The sequence below is a fragment of the Peromyscus californicus genome, unplaced genomic scaffold (genome assembly GCF_007827085.1).
Source record: "Peromyscus californicus insignis strain IS unplaced genomic scaffold, ASM782708v3 Scaffold_15__1_contigs__length_86483966, whole genome shotgun sequence".
NCBI lineage: Eukaryota > Metazoa > Chordata > Mammalia > Rodentia > Cricetidae > Peromyscus > Peromyscus californicus.
In genome coordinates, this window is record NW_026294447.1 from 6,096,908 (window position 1) to 6,118,915 (window position 22,008).

Consider the following 22,008-nt stretch of genomic DNA (forward strand, 5'->3'; position numbering starts at 1 on the left):
CATAGTGGGAAACTATTAAACAACAAACTGTAAATACTTTTGGCATCATGCATATTAATATTGTAAACATTTTATTTTGAGATTATTTCTCCACATATCTTGCATATGATGAGAATATTTTCTAACATTGAACTCAAAGAAAATATTCATACATAGAAAAGTAATGGTTTCTAAATTCATTAGTATTCATGAATTTGAAATGTCCTCTGTAGAATTAATGAACTATTTGCTTTGGGAAATGTAAGTTCTAGTGAATGTAAAATGTTAATCTATATGATAATTGCTTCTACTGAACATATTTAGTGGCAAAGCAAACAAGCCAAGTTCCTCATTTGGAATAACTAATAGTGCTTAACAAGTTTTAATATCTTTACATCTAATCATCTACTTATTTATTTGAGGTTATAATCATCACATTAAAAGCCTGAACATGTCAAATATGAGCACATAGCTGGAACTCATTTGTCAAAGAAAAACAACCATTTTTCTACCTATTGAAAGGCTAATACTTTTTAATTAATTAAAATTTATTTTAGAAGATAGGGATAATTTAGAAATGAGACAATTATGAAACAGTCTGACAATAAAACCAAAGATATAATTTTTTAAAAAAAAATCACACTTACTTGTCAACATTATCCCCAAATTCGAAATCTAAAAATAAAATTCTAAATTAGTATTTTTCAAACATTTAGTCAGCACTCAAAAATAATGAGACAATATTGGATTTCTCTTCAAGTAAACTGACAGAAATGCCTTTATAACTAGTATAAAATTGAACATTTCCCTTAGGTAAGGCATTTTGCTGTAGACTTTTGGGTCAGTCTTTAATATAAGGCAAACCTCAGACCCTTGAAAACAATACGCTGAATCAGCTTAGCTGACCATGGAGGCCAACTGGGTGCTTTTATAAGCAAGGTCCACACATAGAAGGAAACCCTTTTTTCTTCTGATGAGCACATGCTTCTGTAAGAGAATAGCTGGGACAAGTATTTAGGGCCATCTCAACCATTTGGACTCTTGGCGTGAACTTCAAAGAAAGAACAAATCCAAGATCACAAGACTCAATGTTCTAAAGCTTTAGTGCTGAAGGGCCAGAGCTCAGAGCCTGGGGCTTGGGGTAGCTCCCAGTCTCCCGTGGCCTTGTTTATTCCTCTCCAGAAGGCCTGGTACCACGCCAAAGACAGAACTTTCCTACACCTGTCTGGTCACTAAAGCCTTCAGCATAAGCTCTTGCCAGTCCACAAGAGAGGGCACAGCCAAGAGCATGTGGCATCATGCCTTTCACAAGTGGCTGCCTGAGTCTCCTGGCCTTTCTCCCCTCCCTGGGCTCTTTCCCCCTCTCCACAGTGTTATTGAGATACAATTGAAAAGGAACAATTACACAGATTTATGGTGTGCTACTATGTTTTTGGCACCTAACCCCCCCTCCCACCCCCCCCACCCCCACACAATGTGGAATAACAGTTAATTCACATGTCTGGCATCTCACACAGCTACCATTTTTCTTTTTTGGGTATGCATACGGTAAGTACATTTAGGAACCCCCCTTTTAGCAGATTGTTAACCATAGTTGCATTACATTAGATTGCCAGAATTTGGTCATCACAAACAGTTGGGACTCTTTGACCCAGATCTCCTCATCCCTCCCTCTGACCAGCAAAGCCACAGTTCGAAGAGTGATCTTCCTGTTCAGGGAGACCACAGAGCAAAAGACCACAGAGGAAGACACCCAATATCCTGACCTAGTGTCTACATGTGTGTTCACAGGTGTGCATACCCTTGCAGTTATGTGAGTTATGTGCATACACCACACACATATACACACACACACACACACACACACACACACACACACACACACACACACACACACACACACAGAGCTCTGTTATCACTCCACATTACAACTTCAGGGTTGTTTGTTTGTTCTGGGTTTTCAAGACAGGGTTTCTCTGTGTATCAGTCCTGGCTGTCCTGGAACTTGCTCTGTAGACCAGGCTGACCTTGAACTCATAGAGACCCATTAGCCTCTGCCTCCTGATTGCTGGGATTAAAGACATGTGCCACTACTGCCTGACCCACAACTTTACGTTTTTAAATAGGACAAATATATCAAGAAGTGAGGCTATAGTGGGATAGTTTGTATTGGATGAATGTCTGGTAATACAATATTCCCCTGTGAATAACCATTAGAGGTCTCTTCTGCATTTGCTATTATAAAAGGCATCACAGAGAGCAGTCTCATGTTTTTCTTGCCCATGGATATACTTGTGTAGGAGAGTTTTCAAATTGCATTCTTATGTCAAATGCTGAAAGGTACTGCAGTCTTGTCTCCAAGCAAATTGACCCAGTTTATGAATTCATAAAACCTCCTTCTTTTTCCTTTAAAGATTTTTCCTCCATGTTGGAGGAAAATGGTACCCTACACTTCTTTGGCTATACTCACTGTATCCATTTCTTACTTTCTAGAAATGACTTGTTTATGTTGTCATTTTATTTACTGGAGTTTTATTTTATTTGGCTTTAACTGTGTGCGTGTATGTGTGTGTATAGGTGCACTCACCTGCGTGTGCATGGGTGGAAATGATGTATGTGTGTACATAGCTATATTCGCCTTGCCTGTGTGTGGATGGAAGCAGAGTCCTGCTTCAGGGGTCCTCCTCCATCATCCTCCACCTCATCTTTGAGACAAGGTGTCTCATGGGAACTGTAGCCCATCATTCCAGCTCAACTGGCTGGCCAGCACGCCTTGGGGGTCTGACTATCTCCACACTGCCTTTATTCCCTCCAGTGCTGGAGTTACGGGCACATGCTGTCACATGTTGGTCCTGGGAATTCTAACTCAGGTCCTCATGCTTGTCCATGTGAGTTTTGTTATTGTTATTTGTTCGTTTTTACAGGATCTTATTCTATAGCCCAGGCTGACCTGGAACACATGATCCTCTTGTCTCAGCCTCCTGATACAGGAGTACATCATGCCCTGCCCTGAGAGAAGTTTTTGTTTTGTGTTTCTTTTAGTGTTGGAGATCAAACCAGCTTCGGGCATGCCTGGCAAGCACTTGGCCACTGGCATCGGACTTAGCCCTCCTACTGGGATTAAATAGAATTGTGAAAGTCCGTTAGGGATCGTGAGGATTAATTTCCACCTGTTACATGTTGCAATGCTTTTTCCAATTTGTGTTTTAATTTTGACCCTATGCTGCATTATAGCTTTTACTTTTATGTAGATAAATCTGTCAATGTTTCTTCTAGTATCACAGAACTTTACACTAACTCTATTTACCTAGTCCCTGTGTCCTTTGCTATGTGAGAAAAATAAATCTGTTTGGGTGATGTTACATAAAGTAAGTGCCAATGAAGAAAACATAACTGAAATTATCTGTAATATTTCTGTGTGACACCTTGGATGTGAGTATAACCAAGATGTTGAGAGGGTTCATTTCTGGCTGGCAAAATTACAAATGATCTTCATTCCTTCTTAATATTTTCCCATATCATAAAAAAGTCGACCCTTCATTGAGGGAACTGTCTTGTTTTGTTGGTAATAACAATGACAGCTAATTTTCTGTCCTTTTTACTGCACTGGATCCTGGAGAAGAAGGGCTTCAGGGTATCCTTTCACTATTACCGTACTATAACTCAGGTAGCACAGATGAGTGAAGATGAAAATCATGTTATTAACTGCAACAGTGGAAATATGACGTCAAAATGTAATGTTGGAAATTAATTAGGAGCTACTCCACTCTACAGTTCTTAGAGTTCTTTTGGAAATCAAGTGTTCCCAAAGCTTACCGCCTTTTAATCTCCTTCTCATTTTTACACAGTACCTGAGGGAAGTCTTTGAACTCGTTTTTGCCTTATTGGTAACTTGGGGTTCCAAGAGGCATCCACTCTTCCTCCAAATGCTATTGATTGAATGATATGAGTTTTTTTATGGTCAAAAATGGTAATCATGGATCTTCTCTCTTTCTCTGTAACTTCTAATAAAGACAAAAAAGAGATAGTATTTAGAATTCTAAATGAACAAGGCATACAGTGATTACAAAACAGATCTGAGCAACATGACTTGCCTGACTAGCCAAATCAGTGAGCTGTGGTTTAGGAGAGACCCTGCCTCGATATACAAGGAGGAGAGAGATCAAAGAAGACAGCCAATGTCAACCTCTGACCTTCACATGCATGCACATGCACCAGCACATACAAGTGTGCCCACATATGAGCATACACCTACACACAGAAATACATTTAACTTACATATGATTATCTTGTTGAAACAGAGTTTATCAAGAGATTTCAGGGGTATTAATATAATCTCACAAGCACTCAGTAGATGTCCTCATGTCACACAGTGGAGCTCAATCATGTGGTCTAACACACTCCTGAGGCTCTAGCACATATCAGCACATGACTGGCATGGCAACAGGAGGCACCCTGCCCCTCACCACTGCTGGAGACAGTCAGGTCTTGATACATCCTCATGGAAAGACTTCACATAGTAACAACCCATGAAGGATATTCTGTAGACTTAGAAAGATGATGGGATAAGGGATAGATCACATTGTACTTGGGCTGAATTAGGCCTCAAAAGTGAACAATGAGCATGGGTTGTGCATATGAGACTTTTGCGAAGCAAACATGCTAGTTTACATGAATAGATATGTATAAGAATTCACTGTTGAATAATGTGAACTTATAGAATTTCAAAGAAGATAATTTTTATAATTTAAGACTCAAGAAATTTAGTATAAATCATTTTTGAGATAATAAACCAAAGTGTCAGGAGGTAAACAATTTGGCATCAGGAGCAGGAGAGCTGGCTCAGCGGTTAAGAGCACTGACTGCTCTTCCAGAGGCTCAGGTTCCCTTCTCAGCGCCCACACGGTGGCTCACAACCATCTGTAACTCCAGTAGGAGGGGATCCAACGTCTTCTGGCCTCTCTAGGCAGAAGGCATATGTATGGTGGTGCGCAGACACACACATGTCCATATAACATAATGAGCAAACAAAAAACCAATTTGGCATCCACTGTGCTAATATCCAAAGCCTGAGCTGAAGGAGGGAAGTGGTCCACCCACTGGGCAACCTGGCCCTCCTAGCAAAGCAGAGCAGACCTGAGTTCCTGAGCGAGGGCAGATTTCAGAGCGCTGACACGTCTTAGTGAATAACAGAGCAGCTCCCATTCATAATTAGTTGGCAGTTTTTGATGTGGACAAATTGTGCCTTGCCTTTTTTAAAGCACTGATTTACCAGACAGATTCTAGATGTTTCTATAGGAAAGAGGAATCCTTACGTTTCCGGTCAAGCAGCTTCACTCCTGGAAGGTGGTAGATTATATACAAACGGTATAAGTTATATTGGGACAAAGGGTTTTGGTACAGACCTGCAAAGGAAGAATCCAAAATAAAATGTCAGATTTCACAATAGTTCCTTTTTACCACCTATTAAGATAGAAGATGTAAGACTTGTGGACAGAAAAAAGGATAATCACTGAGAGATGAGCAACTGTACCTATTGTCCAGCACACAGTCTCATCACGCATTTCCTTATTTAGAGCACTACTGATTGCCTTATCTCTTGTATTAATTAATTAATTCATTCATTCATTCAAAGTTTTCGATTGCTACTATCCATCAGAAATAGTGCTAGCTTGACTCATATCTGGCACAAAAGAGGAAAACTTGGAATGTTCATAGGTAAGTTTGACGAAGAAGAACTAGACACTAGCTCTATGAAAGTCTTAAGGCTGCTTTTCATAAAATACCACTTGGAATTGTTCTGGTCTCTGGAGTAATGGGGGGGGGATGGGGGGGCAGGCAGTGATGCAGTGCACTGTCCTAACAGGTTTCTTCCTGAGCCTCACTGTTGCTGTGCTCAGAGGATGCACATTCCACCGGCACCTAGAGATCTCAGGAGCAGAGCTGCACACATGTGGATGCTGCATCTCATCTCACTTCCATCCGCAAGACTCCGTGGCTAAGGGATGGGTAATGAACCTAATTCTGCATGAGAGTGGTGGGGAGGGAGAGGCGGGTGGGAACGGCTCAGAGGATCCTGGTACTTCTGACACAACCATCCCTCAAGAATTAGCACAGAGGGATTTTTAAAAATGCTTCAACTAGAAATTTTGAGTGTTTTATTTTATAGTGACATATTTTGTCTGCTCATTCTTCCATAACATTAAATGAGACTATTTAGACACATTGTGAAATGAAGTTTTTTGTGATTTCCAGTGTGGCATCTTCAAAATGCTTCTGAAAAACACATAAAGCGGGGAACCGCTAGATGGCAGTAGAGCAGAGCGCTCCAGCTACTGCCCAGCCGTACCACTCAACGAAACGTGGCTCCTAGACTACCATAAAACACAGAGGGTTTTAATAAATGGGTGATGATATCAAGCATCTGACGCCCATAAGAACTGATCAACACTTAGAATGCATAGTTTGCAACATAAAGAAGATTGGAGAGGCATGTTTGAAAAACAACAAACTCATTCAAAACTGAAGAGAAACAATACCTGGATGTTATTCTCTGTCAGTAAAACACATTGAGATATGTGTGGTATCAACACAAGCTCTTCTGGCTAGTCAAATCCTTACATGAGCTTTAAAGGGAGATGAAGTCAGCAAGGCAGAGACCCGCGGCACAGTGAACACGAGTTAATGGACAAGGGAAGGTGAAGGAAGATGTAGAGCCGAGCCGGAGGACCAAAAAACGTGTGTATTGGGGGAAGTTAGAGGAAAAGACAAAGAAAAAATTCCAGACCAGTCACACACACACACACACACACACACACACACACACACACACACACACACACGGAACTTAAAGTGGAAACAAGTGGTTATCAGCATGGGAGAGGGAACTGCATGGATGAACATCGAACGGATTCGAAAGGACAGATTTGAAAAGGCACACAGAGTCACCAACTAGCCTAGGCTGGGGACCCCGGGGGTCCTCCTTTCTCTGCTGCCCCAGAGCTGGAATCTCAGGCAGGCACCACCACTCTCCACGGGTTTCGGTGGGTTCTGGGGCCAGGACTCAGATCTCAAGCTTGTGAGATGAGCTTTGACAGCCATTGCTAATTTCACCTAACTAAACAAAGCATCGCAATCAGCAGCCCAGCACCGCATCGCTGGTGAGCAAGGCAGCCAGATAGCGAAGGCCACGCGCTCAGGGAGGTCCATGCCATGCCATCTGAAAACAGAAACCATGGGGCAGAAAGGCAGAAAGCAGAACAGCCACCTAGCCTCTGAGGACGTTTCCCGAGAAAAACAAGTTGATCTGAGTAATTTGGAAGACATTTCCCCATTATTCTTCACTTTTTTTTCTAGCTCTTGCATTTTAGAAGGAAGCAAACTTATTCTTGACTCCCTTTCTCCCCACCTCCCACATTTATGCTAGTAAGTATTAAACATTCTGGATTTATGCATTTTGGATGGCTGGTCCTAAAATTACCATAAATTAAGTTTCTGAGCTATGAAATCAGTTTCCTGTGTCTGAGTGTTCTGAAAGCCTTGTGTGATGTATGGGCACATTCCTGCAGCAGCTATGAGGCAAAATCGCTTACACTTTCGCTTTCAATAGGTTAATACTATTTAATCCACCTTTCCCTCTAGGCTACTCATGAAGCACACCTCAGTGGCGCCAGCACTGTCTTGCTTATCTTAATTTGGAAGTCGGAGTCTAAGCAATTTACATTTACCCAATAATATATCAAAACGTCTCTGCCACCTTACGGCACCAACTTGAGTTAGATGAGTCACACGTGTGGAGTTCCTTAATGAGAGATGAGAGGAAGACAGAGAATGAAAGAGTCATCTAAATAATTGGCTCCCACTGATTAAAAAAAAAAAAAACAACTTTTAAAGCAGAACTTAAAAGTCATCATGGAAACAGACCCACACAGCCTTGTCTTTTTGGTTGTGAGCCTTGGCCTCTGACAGCTGAGCCATCTCTCCAGCCCCAAGACCCAAATATTCTCAAAACACTTTAGAAAAAAGTTGATGTGGACTGGGCTCATGGCTGGGGGGGCTACAGTCCTTGTCTAGTGTGAAGCCCCGAGTTCAGTCCTCAGCATTCCATAAAACAAGCTGTAGTAATATACACCCTCTAGAATCAAAGCCCAGTGAAGGTGGAGGCAGGAGCATCACAAGGTCAAGGTCATCCTTGGCTACATTTGCAGTTAGACATCAGCCTAGGCTACATGTGAGACCTTTTTCTTTTCGCCAAAGGGGAAAACAGCTGATATAATCAACAAAGAGACAACACATCTGTTTTAATAAATGAGGATAATGGTATGAGGGAATTAAAAACTCATACAGAGTATCACCCGGTTAAAGGAAGTTCAGCTTGCTAATCAGTGATCAGGCAGCTGGATTTTGAAGTCACACCAAGCTGGATTGCCATCTCTCCTGTTAGCACTATCTGCTTCTAACCAAGTTTGTGGGCTGTCACTCAACAAACCGAGTAAGGCAATCATCCTCGGGTTAGCAGGAAAACTGGGATAGAGCAGAGATGGAAAGGGGAGCAGCAAAGCTTCTCTTCCTCACATAGGCATCCGGGGACCATCTAGGAGTTCTGTTGGCCTCATAGACTGTCTGGTTGGGAAGAGGCAGCCCAGCACGCTCAAGGGTGTCAGAAGTGGACTCAGAAGAAGAGTCCCTGAGGTCCACATCCTTCCTAGCATCCTTCTTCTCCTTGCCCTTCATCAACAGCTGAGAATAGCACATTGCTGATGGCAAGAAGAGAGAACGCTGGAGGGTAGGACCTGTGGAAACACAGGGCCCCTCTAACATGACCGCCCTCTGAAACTCCTCCACTAGGAAGGTCTTGCCTGTGAGGAAGTGCAAGTTGCTAAGTGGATTTAGTGAAATGGAGAAAAGCTGAGAGACGACAGCAAAGTTTAAGAGCAAAGGAAAGAGCAAAGTTTAAGTGCCGTATTGATGTTTTTCATTTAGTGTCGTGTGCAGTTAGCTTTATGTCAACCTGATACAAGCTAGAGCTCTCTGAAAGGAGGACATCTCAACTGAGAAGACGCCTCCATCCTCCAGGATGTAGGAAAGCCTGTAGAGCATTTTCTTAACTAGGGATTGGTGTGAGAGGGCCCAGACCACTGTGTCTGGGGATGTTTCTGGGCTGGTGGTCCTGGGATATATAAGAAAGCAGGCTGAGCAAGCCATGTGGATGAAGCCGGTAAGCAGCACTCCTCCATGGTCTCTGCATCAGCTCCTGCCTCCAGGTTCCTGCCCTGTTTGAGTTCCTGTCACGACTTCCTCCAGGGATGAACAGAAATGTGGACATACAAGCCAATAAACCCTTTCCTTCCCAGCTTGCGTTTGGTAATGGCGTTTCATGACAGCAGTAGAACCCTAACTAAGACATGCTGGTAAAAGAGCAGGCCGACTGACGGGGAGAAGAACTCATTCCTGGTACAGTAGATCGAGACACGGGAGGATTCCCTTTTGCAGTTTGGAGAGCAGAAGGGAAGAGGAAGCCACAACTGCACAGGAGGGTGTGGAAAGGTAGACCTCCTGGAGAGCTGAGGTGGGGCCCTGCCTGGCCTGGAAGACAGAAATTCCAAGCACCAGACCTCACACTCTGCTTCTGGCTTCAGGCCTCCCTGAAGCTCCCAGCCCTCCGTCTCCTGGGCAATTGTTGGCAATTTTTCTCATAAATGCCAAAGGAAGGTGCAGTGTTGAAATGGGTTGGAGCCTTACCCCCAGGCTGTTTTCTCACCCTCGGAAGAACTTATGATTGAAGTAGTAACACTTTAGATTTTTACATGGTTTTCTTACTTGAAAAGAGAAAAATTACAACATTTGAAAATGCATAGTTTTCTCATTTTAGGGAGTTCAGTCCATTCTAAGATGGCAAACGAAGCTCCTAAGAACCCAGTGTGAGGACATCACAGCACATATATGTCTGCTGAGTGCACACTTTCCTCATGGAATATCTGCAACCGGAATAGGGCATTTCCAGAAAGTGCTTTCTTTTTAACTAAATTCAAGGAAATGACCCCATGACAAGTTCCTCAGGTGGGACATGTTACTGTAACTTGGATGATATCATCATGGTTTTAAGTAGAGGTGATTTTAACAGTCATGACAAGTAATAACATGGATGTTTTATTGCCAGACTGGCCTTTAAAGAACATGGGTATTTTCTCCCTAACCCAGGCCTGACTCCTGTGTGCTCATATGTACCCTTGACACCAGGACCTGGGTTGGATTTCAGGTACATTCAACTCTGAACCAGGCATCTTGGTTCAATGCACAGCCCTGTTCCCTACAAAGGCCAACATTACATATTGTCCTTCAGATGTTGTTTTATAGCACAACTTTACTTAAGTGATTAAGTTTTACCTGCAGCAAATTGTACAAATAGTTTTTCACCAAGCTCCTTCATGAATCTAAATCATTAGTCTACAAGTTATAAAATTGTAAGCCCAATAGAAGCCCAGATCAGCCTTTTCTTCTACTTTGGGATCCGTTAATAAATACAGAACAGATGGCAAATGGATGATTCTCTATGCATCAAATGAATAAATTATAAACTTTGAATGAATGAATCAATCGATAAATGATCAATAAAACAAGGCATAGATGTGTTTTAATACTAGTAATTTGATAAATCTCTGAACCTTGTATCTTCACCACTGAGGAGGGAATAATTCTAACCTCATCATAGAATTGCTGTGAAAATTTAAATAGTATTATAAGAAAACAATTTCTTAACAGGAAGGACATTAGAAATATTACTATGGTGATTATTGTTTAAAGCAGCAGTTGCATTGAGTCTATTTACCACTTAGTAGAATTTCTAGACTCTAAGCAACTTCTTAATTATTTTATTTATATCCTACATATACAATAATTTTGTTTTCCTGTTTCAAAGTGGCATCAATGACAAGAACTTCTTCTTAAGAATTGCTTTGGAGAATTATCTCAGTGTTTGAAGAGATTCTGGGTGATAGCTATGAGCCCATTTTATAGAAAAATAGTGATAGTAAGAGGTCTAGCATAGACCTAGATTGGGCCTAGCATATTCCTTAAATTGTGGAAACATTTGATTGACATGGGAGGGTTAGATAAATAGGCAGGTCATTCCAAGACTCTGATGGAATATCATAATTCGGAAATATTTCTAATGGCAGGTGGCCTCAGCACATCTCTAAGGTAATCACTGACTTGCCAAGAACTTTGTGCAATTTTGTGACTTTCACGATTTGGATTTTTAAAAGTCTACTTTTGGTCCCATGAGTCAATTCTCCTTAAATACATGAGATGCTCCTGATGACAGAGAAAAGCTACAGGAGCTTGAGTTCCTCTACATGCTGATCTGATCCGAACATTCACCATCAACATTAGCTTACACAATTCTGAAAGACAAATAAGGGAATATGCCTGTGTCTCGACAAGCAGAGGTCTCCAAGCTCAGGTCTGCAAACCTCAATGGTCACGAGTCTTTCTACCTGTGACACCTGGAATCCTCTGCCTTGTCTTGGAGCTGTGTGCATGTTTATTAACCCTTCAAGACTATAAGCACATTGAGAGGTGAACTTCGCTGATTATTTTTGATCTATTCCTAAATATATACAGCAGTCAGTGTCATGCTGGGCACGACTCAGCGGATGTGAATGAAGGCTGTTTCTCAAACATGGGGAAACTTCGACGTTCTTTTTTTGTTTGTTAATTTACTTTATTAATATACACCTCAATGTCACTTATACTTACCATTAAGATGCATAGTTCGTACATATTCAGTAGTGCAATGATTCAAATCACTTGTTCTCATAATCAATTTTAAAACATTTGATCACCCCAGAGAAACACATACCCCTTCCATTTCACCCATCACCTGGAATTCCCTCATCTCCCCAGGCTGAGATGAAACCCACTTAAGAACATCTGCCTCTCACCTCTGCCTGTCTAGCTGTGCCTGGTAGAGATAGCTCCTATAATTGGAACGATACAACTGACTTGGGATGAAACCCCAAGAGTAGATTGGGGCACACAGATCCCCACCTGTTACTTTTGCCGTTTTTATCTTTCATGACCTATATCATTCCACTAATAATTCTTTTCTAGCTGTTGCTCTTTCAAAAGTATGTGTTAAAAAAACAAATAAAATCTAGTCACATTCTAGAGAATGGGATGTGCATTCCAGCAGCAAGCTGGCTTCCCTAAACCGGACTTGGGAAGGAAAATAAACATCATGCGCACGATCACTGTCTTAATCTACGGGCACAGAGAAGTGCAGTGTGTACTTAGGGTCTTCAGATCCTGCATCCCCTTCAGCTCCTTCACCGTAGCGTCGATGCTGGTTAGCTCATTGTGGTGCAACATAAGAATATGCAATGAAGGCAGATTATGCAGGCCTGAAACACAAAAGGGTTTGGGGTGAATTGTACTTTTTAAATTGACAAATACAAATAAGAATCTTTTCATAGTAAATAGATGTTGTAACTAAGCAAGCAAATGCATTATAGCTGGTAAAAAGAGGAAATGCCTATCAATGATATCCTGAATTATGGTTAAGCATACAGCAATGAAAACTGACTGTGACATGGGGCTGCGGAGTCATTTCTTGCTACTGTGGTGTGGGGCTGCAGAGTCATTTCTTGCTACTGTGATGTGGGGCTGCGGAGTCATTTCTTGCTACTGTGACATGGGGCTGTGGAGTCATTTCTTGCTATTGTTATTGCTTCAGTTGTTTTCCTGTGGCAACGATTTGGATTGTTTAAATTTCATGTTTGAGTTATATTCTCTCTGTGTTTTGCAATGTGTGTGTCTGTACATGTAAACCAATGTTACTTAGAAATACAGTGGAAATCAAAGGACAATTTCTCATTCATTCACTGCATCCTTTGCAAATTGCTAGGCTATTTGCAGGATGAGGAACCATATATATATTCATTTCATTTTTGTTTTCCTGAATTGCATATTTTAATTCATTTTTTTAACATAAATGAAAGTGGGATGAATCTGTGTGATAATCAAATTATAGTTAAATTGGAATGTTTCCTTCCTTGCCAGTATAAGAGCTTATCATGGGTGTCAAAGCGTTTGACATTTTGGTTCCATGGTTATTTTTATAGCCAAGTGCTTTCTCCAGCAATCCATCGTGTCTCCTGATCACAACCTGTCGTACACTTTATACCTGGTTTGAGACTCTCAGCATAGAGACTGTTACAAAATTAAGTCAGTGGAAGCAGGAACTTGCCTAATAAAACCCCAGCAAATGCAAAATTTTAAGACAACGTATAGTTTTTATATTTATTCTTACTCCTAAATGCTGCTAAAGTTAGGTTCCACAGTAGCTAGTTTGTGTACAACTATAGTAGAATGGTAGTAGTGTAAAAAAAAATGCTGCTTTCAAATTTTGAGTAAGACATACAATATTGAACTAAAAAAATGGTCTAACATATTTTTAAAAAATAAATGCACAAATGGTCATTTAAATAGATATTACATATTTTTAGTAGACATGATGAAAGATTTTTATATGTTCTTAGCAATCATTATAGTTGAAAGTTATTATTTAATTGAAAACTTATTTAATCAAGAAAGAAAGTTTGAGACGTACCTTCTATCTCAAATATTGCATTGTTGTTTAGATACAATTCTGTCAGACAATAGTTTCTAGTTAAAAATGCTATCCCCTGTAGCTGAAAATGAGAAATGACACATTACATTTGTAATCCTAAGGCAATGAAAGTATGACTCTAACAACTATTATTACTGCGGTCTTTTGGCCTGGGCTATAAGTGGTACCTGAAACACTTTTTGTCACAGCTGTGTGATAGAAAGGGTGTTTTTAAGCAACCTAACAACAAAATTTTCTGAGCATATCTGGGCCAAACAATCACCTGGCTTTCAGGGCCACTGTCACCTGGCCTGAGGTTTTCTTTCTACCCAATTGTGTCCTGGATGGTCACCGGTCTTCCACACACCAAGCCTTCCTCTGTTACTGTGAGCCAAGGGCTCTCTAAGATAATGCACAGCCACATCTACACCTGTGGGCTCCATGGTTTCCCTTTGCCCCCACAGCCTTTCTTCCTGGTGCACTTCTGATCACGTGTAAGATTCAGATACATTTTCACAATTCTTTTGAGATTTTCTGAAATCATTCTTTGACCTTCCTGCATCTCCCAACTGACCCAGAACTTCTTAGTAATGGCCCAATGCTAAGCTTTCTTCTTGCCCTGCTCTACAGAACACCTCTTCTGCTCTTTCAGTGTCTTTTACATCCACAGAAGCAAAGGCCTCTGCGCCCTAAATAAAGGAGGAAACTCTGCTAAGCAGGGTTGGTGCTGACATCTAGCCCAGGAGCCACAGTCACAGCTAACCCAGGAGCCGCAGCCACAGCTAGCCCAGGAGCCACAGCCACAGCTAGCCCAGGAGCCACATCCACAGCCACAGCTAGCCCAGGAGCCACAGCCACAGCTAGAGCAGGAACCACAGCCACAGCTAGAGCAGGAGCCAAAGCATGGCCCCGGTCCTTCTGTTCCTCTGTTCTTTGTTCAGTTTCCTGTGAGTCTTGTCTTCCTGACCATGTCCACATTTAACTGGTACAGTGAATCATTCCATTTCTCCAATTGTGTGTCTTCCTTAAGGAAAGGAGCCATGTCCTTCCATTCTCCTTCCCACCGCCATGTTCTTCTAACATTAGCCTGAAAGCGCATCTTACTCCATGTGTGCATATTCATGTGTGTATGTTTGGGGGTGTGCCAGGATGCACACGTAGAAATCAGAGAACATGCTGTGACGTCACTTCTTACCTTCTACCTTGCTTGAGATAGTCTCTTTTTCTTCACTGCTGTGTTTGCTAGTCTATCAGTCCTGCAAACTTCTGAGGGTTCTGTCTCTGCCTCCCATCTCACCACAGGAGCACAGAGATTACAGATGTCCAGGTTTGTGTGGGTTTGAGGGATTCAAAGTCAGGTCCTCATGTACTATATATATATATATATATATATATATATATATATATATATATATATATATATATATATATATTTGTTTTACTGTATCAACAAGTGTTTTGCATGCATGCATGTGTGTGCACCATGTGCATGCCTAGTGCTAGATCCCATGCAACTGGAGTAACAGGGGGTTATTACCTACCACATGAATGCTGCGAATAAAACCCAGGTCCTCTGCAAGAGCAACAAGTGCTCTAAACCACTGGGCCATCACTCTAGCCCCTCTCCACCAGCCCATATCTTATTTTAAGATTTGTTTCAAATGTCAAAAGTCAAAAATCCTCCTGAAAATGTCTCAGCTGCACTGTTAAGTGCTATATATGTGCCTACATACATACATACATACCATCTATGTGAGTGATATGGGCACTCAGTGCTAAGACACATGTCAGAAGGCCTCCCTTATGTCATCGCAAAGGGAACACCATTACACTAGAAATCTTGTTTTAAATTTTTCTTACACTTTAGTTTATTTTTGTGCATATGTATGGGTGCATGTCTGGGGGTCAGAGGACAATTTGCAGAAGTTGCTTCTCTCCTTCTACTATGTGGGTTCTGGGACTTGAGCTCAGGTCATCAGGCTGAGTGGCAGGTGCCTTTGCCCTCCGAGTCACCTCACTAACCCCAACTCTGTAATCTCAAAAAAAAATTCACTTCTTTGTTTGAATTATGGTGAGACACAGTAGAGCACAGGCAGAGGAAGATATATTCTAAGAGTTGCTGATAATTAAACTTAAGAGTGTTTGCTTTACTGCTCAATATAGGACTATATATATATATATATATATATATAAATATAAATAAAATGCTAGGGAGAGGATCCTCATGAAATAACTACTGATCAAGTTTTACATGGTTTTTTTTTTTTAATTTATTTTAATTTATTTTGCAATACAATTCAGTTCTACATATCGGTCACGGATTCCCTTGTTCTCCCCCCCTCCCGTCCCCCTCACCTTCCCCCCAACGCCCCCCCCCCCATTCCCATCTCCTCCAGGGCAAAGCCTTCCCCACAGACTGAGGTCAACCTGGTAGACTCAGTCCAGGTAGGTCTAGTCCCCTCCTCCCAGGCCGAGCCAAACAATCCTGCATAGGCCCCAGGTTTCAAACAGCCAACTCATGCAATGAGCACAAGATCTGGTCCCACTGCCTGGATGCCTCCCAAACAGATCAAGCCAATCAACTGTCTCACCCATTCGGAGGGCCTGATCCAGTGGGGACCCCTCAGCCATTGGTTCATAGTTCATGTGTTTCCATTCATTTGGCTATTTGTCCCTGTGCTTTATCCAACCTTGGTCTCAACAATTCTCGCTCATATAAACCCTCCTCATTCTCGTTAATTGGACTCCCAGAGATCCACCCAGGGCCTAGTCATGGATCTCTGCATCCAGATCCCTCAGTAGTTGGATGAGGTTTCTAGCACAACAATCAGGGTGTTTGGCCATCCCATCACCAGAGTAGGTCAGTTCGGGCTGTATCTCGACCATTGCCGGCAGTCTGTTGTGTGGGTATCTTTGTGGATTTCTGTGGGCCTCTCTAGCACTTTGCTTCTTCCTGTTCTCATGTGGTCTTCATTTACCATGGTCTCCTATTCCTTGTTCTCCCTCTCTGTTGTTGATCCAGCTGGGATCTCCCGCTCCCCCAAGCTCTCTTTCCCTCGACCCTCGCCTTTCATTACCCCCACTCATGTCCAGGCTGTTCATGTAGATCTCATTCCATTTCTCTGTCATTGAGCGATCCCTGTGTCTTTCTTGGGGTCCTGTTTTCCGGGTAGCCTCCATGGTGATGTGAGTAGCAGACAATTCATCCTTGTTTCATGTCTAGTATCCTGCTATGAGTGAGTACATACCATGTTTGTCTTTCTGAGTCTGGGTTACCTCACTCAGGATGATTTTTTCTAGATCCATCCATTTGTCTGCAAACCTCATGATGCCATTGTTTTTCTCTGCTGAGTAGTATTCCATTGTGTATATGTACCACATTTTGTTTATCCATTCTTCAGTTGAAGGGCATCTGGGTTGTTTCCATGTTCTGGCTATTACAAACAATGCTGATATGAACATAGCTGAACAAGTGCTCTTATGGTGTGGTTGAGCATTTCTTGGGTATATGCCCAAGAGTGGTATAGCTGGATCTTGGGGGAGATTGATTCCCAATTTTCTAAGAAAGCGCCATATTGATTTCCAAAGTGGTTGTACAAGCTTGCATTCCCACCAGCAGTGGAGGAGAGTTCCCCTAGCTCCACATCCTCTCCAGCATAAGGTGTCTTCAGTGTTTTTGATCTTAGCCATTCTGACAGGCGTAAGGTGGTATCTCAGAGTTGTTTTGATTTGCATTTCCCTGATGATTAGGGATGATGAGCAATTCCTTAAATGTCTTTCGGCCATTTGAGTTTCCTCTGTTGAGAATTCTCTGTTTAGTTCTATAGCCCATTTCTTAATTGGACTGTTGGGCATTTTGATGTCTAATTTCTTGAGTTCCTTATATATTCTGGATATCAGTCCTCTGTCAGATGTGGGGTTGGTGAAGATCTTTTCCCATTCTGTAGGCTGTCGCTTTGCCTTGTTGACCGTATCCTTTGCTCTACAAAAGCTTCTCAGTTTCAAAAGGTCCCATTGATTGATTGTTTCTCTCAGAGTCTGTGCTACTGGTGTTCTATTTAGGAAGTAGTCTCCAATGCCAATGCGTTCAAGACTACTTCCTACTTTCTCTTCTAGCAGGTTCAGAGTAGCTGGATTGATGTTGAGGTCCTTGATCCACTTGGACTTAAGTTTTGTGCACGGTGATAGATATGGATCTATTTGCAGCCTTCTACATGTTGATATCCAGTTTTGCCAGCACCATTTGTTGAAGATGCTTTCTTTTTTCCATTGTGCACTTTTGGCTTCTTTGTCAAAAATTATATGTTCATAGGTGTGCGGATTAATGTCAGGGTCTTCAATTCGATTCCATTGGTCCACATGTCGGTTTCTATGCCAGTACCAAGCTGTTTTTATTACTGTAGCTCTATAGTAGAGCTTGAAGTCAGGGATCGTGATGCCTCCAGAAGTTGTGTTATTGTACAGGATTCCTTTGGCTATCCTGGGTTTTTTGTTTTTCCATATGAATTTGAGTATTATTCTTTCCAGGTCTGTGAAGAATTGTGTTGGTATTTTGATGGGGATTGCATTGAATCTGTAGATTGCTTTTGGTAAGATTGCCATTTTTACTATGTTAGTCCTGCCTATCCATGAGCATGGGAGATCTTTCCATTTTCTGACATCTTCTTCAATTTCTTTTTTCAGGGACTTAAAGTTCTTGTCATATAGGTCCTTCACTTGCTTGGTTAGTGTTACCCCAAGGTATTTTATGTCATTTGTGGCTATAGTAAAGGGTGATGTATCTCTGATTTCCTTCTCCACTTCTTTGTCCATTGTATATAGGAGGGCTACTGATTTTTTTGAGTTGATCTTGTATCCTGCTATGTTGCTGAAGGTGTTTATAAGCTGTATCAGTTCCTTGGTGGAATCTTTGGGGTCGCTCAAGTATACTATCATGTCATCTGCAAATAGGGAAAGCTTGACTTCTTCCTTTCCAATTTGTATCCCCTTAATCTCCTTATGTTGTCTTATTGCTCTGGCTAGAACTTCAAGTACTATATTGAATAAGTATGGGGAGAGTGGACAGCCTTGCCTCGTTCCTGATTTTAGTGGAATTGCTTTGAGTTTCTCTCCATTTAATTTGATGTTGGCTGTTGGCTTGCTGTAAATTGCCTTTATTATGTTTAGGTATGTTCCCTGTATTCCTGATCGCTCTAATACCTTTATCATGAAGGGGTTACATGGTTTTTAAATATAGAAAAACTTGCTCATGAGTATAAACTTATTTTTCTAAAGCTAGAATCTGTTATTATTGGTAAGAAGACCTGTTTTATCATTTGATAAATAGTCAGTTACACAGATGCCAACCCAGCAGTTTTGGAGCATTTTAGTGGAAGTGAGTGTCCCTTTCATAGTCCAGCAAAGCCATTTTCAGGTTGCATCCAAAGAATGAAGGCTACATTGACAAATTTTCTTCAACTTCTTCTGTTGACAGTGCTCACAATTTATGATGCCGTAATAGGCTTATATACTGCTCATCTCATCTCCCAGGCTGATCTCAACCAAATCATGAGAGATCACTCTAACGCTGCCATAGCTTCACAAAGGCCAGGGGGAAGTACGACTCCCCAAGGTAGGAAGAACCATCCCGAGGAAGGAAGGAAATCCCCCTTGACTCCCTGTCCCTTTGTGCTTTTCCTACTGGTTTCCAGCAGGAATCCACTGCCTCTGTCCTGTCCCCTCACCACGCCCTGATCTTATAGTAACCACCAGCGTGGGAAACTCACACTGCACTAACTGTGGTGCTTTCCTGTTACTCCCCCATACACGTTGACAGCCGTTGCTGAAGAGTGGAGGTTCCTTTCTCTTGCATTAGGAAGGATGTTGTTGACCCTGGTAGTGTCACCTCAGCTGCAGACTCCTAGTGTTCCCAGGATATTAACATTTATGGACTGCGATTATTGTGATGCAAAGACGGTTCTGTGTGTTGAGGTAAGGCGGATGAGGTGGGAAGGAAAGAAACCAGGGCAGATCATGATGACTCTGAGAAACTCTTAAAGACACGCAGCAGGAGAGCATCATCATCCAATTTGATGTCAGAAAGGAAATGTCAAGATAAAACTCTGTTTTGGCAGGAGATAAGTCAGGAAGGCATTACTGCAATTCAGGAGAACATATAGGATCCCAAAGTAAACTAATGGGGATGGAAAAAATGAGATGGTTCCAAGGTATAATTCACATAATTTAAATTATATGGAAACTTAGCAGATTGTTAAAGCCAGAAACAGAATGAGAAAATTATGATACTCAAGTCATTATTAAAATAAAATGGTAACACAGCTACGCATTAAAAATCTACATTTTCCTTTCTAAAGAAGAATCTTATGTTAGTGCAACATTCACAAATCACAGACCTTAATTCAAAGCTTGGCATTATATACATTACATTATTAAGTAATTTTCCTTTGTTTATTTAACCATTATTATTAATTCATTTGAGCTCTTGAATGTAAAGTACTTTTAGGAAGCTGCTGGCGAAGATGAAGACCAGTATGAATCGAAAATGAAGCAAGCACACTCTAGAACAGTGGTTCCAGAGCAAGGTTGCTCCATCTTTGCTACTGCTGGGCATTTGGATAAGTCTTGGCTGGTTTTGGCCTGGGGCAATCTGGACACAGAAGTACACACAGTAGCATCCCTAGCCCACAACTGGTAGATGCCCATAGCACACACTTTCCAATGTGACAATAAAAACCCTCTGAACAGCCGGGGGATAGTGGTACACACCTTTAATCCCAGCACTTGGGAGGCAGAGCAGGTGGATATCTGTGAGTTCGAGGCCAGCCTGGGCTACAGAGCGAGTTCCAGGAAAGGCGCAAAGCTACACAGAGAAACCCTGTCTTGAAAAACCAAAAACCAACCAACCAAACAAAAAAAACAAAAACCCTCTGAACAACGTCAAAGACTCTAAAGAAGGGAAACAAACAGCTGAGAGTTGAGGGCTGGTGACTTAGGGCCAAGGAGACGAGAGAAACAGAATGTGGGGCTGGAGAGGGGCCCCTTAGTAGTTAAGAGCACTAACTGCTCTAGCAGAAGATCTAGGTTTGGGTCCCAGTGCCTACACAGTGGCTCACAACTGCGTGTAAACCCAGTTCTAGAGGATCTGATACCCTCTTCAGATATTTGCAAGTTAATGCACACATGTGGTGCACACACAAACACCGAGGCACACACATACACATGAAATAAACATTTCAGAAAGAGGACACTCATTGCTTATTACAGGTAAGGCATTAAGCCAGATGCTTTTGCAGGTATTTTCTAGTATGATCCTTCAGAAAGGACTATATTATTTATTTTATGTTATTTATTTTTTCTACCATCTCTCCAGGAGGAAACTAAACCTCAAAAAAGTTAAACAACTTTCTGACTGTATAGAGAGTGTGAATAACAAAGTGAAGATTCAAATCTAAGCCTGACTGATGACCCAGCCAAGCACTGGCAAGCGCCAGGCTCTTTAACTTGGTAGCATTTCTGTATAAATGACCTATCATTCATACAGTCATTCGCCTGGAAATGAGGTTGAGGCATGAAAATATTCTATAAATTAATTTATTTCTCATATTTTAGCCATCACCTCCCAAAACGTTTAAATGTATCTCAAAATACTTGACCTGAAATACAAAGAAACAGAAGAATGTAGAATCCTCTCTTTCATGTATGTATAATAACGAAAAGATTGGCTTCCAAAGTTTTGTGTGATTGTAAAATAAGACCACAAGACTTTTGACTTGTCAGGTAACCTCCAAATCACACACAGTCAAAACTCTCAGTAGATTAGATTTGGACCTCAATACAATATGTATATGATGAACTCCCATCAGTTCCAGATGTGAAAAGCTGAAAGCTTGTTCTATGCTCTCACCACTCCCCACATACTAATAAAAGTCCTAGAACAAAAAGGAGAGGAAGAAATGAAGTTATCTTTATGTGCTGATGACAGAATACTAAATGTAGAAATACTGAAGACCACCCCTAAGAAAACCCTATTAAAATGGTTTATTACATACATGTGTAAAGATGTCATATTGAAATCCAGCATTATGTATAATTAATACATACTGATAAAACATTTAAAAAATCTGTTAGGACTGATCAATGGATTAAATAAAGTTATAAGATACAAAATAAGCACACAAAATTAGTTGTACTTCTAGATGCTAATAAGGCTGGGGATGTGGCTCAGTAGTAGAATATTTGCCTGGCATCAACAGGGCCCCGAGGTCAATCCCCAGCATTACAAGAAAATGAGACAAAACTCAACATCTAGTTAACAATAAGAAATGATACCAGAGGGAGATTAAGAAAATAATAGTATTTATAGTAGTAATAACAATAAGAATATTTATATGTAAGTTTAATTTTAATTTTTAAATTTCATT

The 22,008-nt window shown here is 41.3% G+C and overlaps 1 protein-coding gene across 2 annotated transcripts in view; it reads right to left on the reverse strand.

Moving 5' to 3' along the window:
* Lrrc72 (leucine rich repeat containing 72) overlaps nt 1-22,008 on the reverse strand; it is a 49,198-nt gene that overhangs the window by 780 nt on the left and 26,410 nt on the right. The window contains exons 4-8 of one of the 2 annotated variants that reach the window (XM_052738349.1): nt 13,589-13,670; nt 12,270-12,380; nt 5,295-5,384; nt 3,831-3,983; nt 627-654 (exon numbers count right to left, since the gene is read on the reverse strand). In XM_052738349.1, the coding sequence (XP_052594309.1) occupies nt 627-654; nt 3,831-3,983; nt 5,295-5,384; nt 12,270-12,380; nt 13,589-13,670 (464 nt within the window). The remainder of the gene's footprint in view (nt 1-626; nt 655-3,830; nt 3,984-5,294; nt 5,385-12,269; nt 12,381-13,588; nt 13,671-22,008) is intronic. The other variant, XM_052738348.1, reaches the window with a different exon arrangement.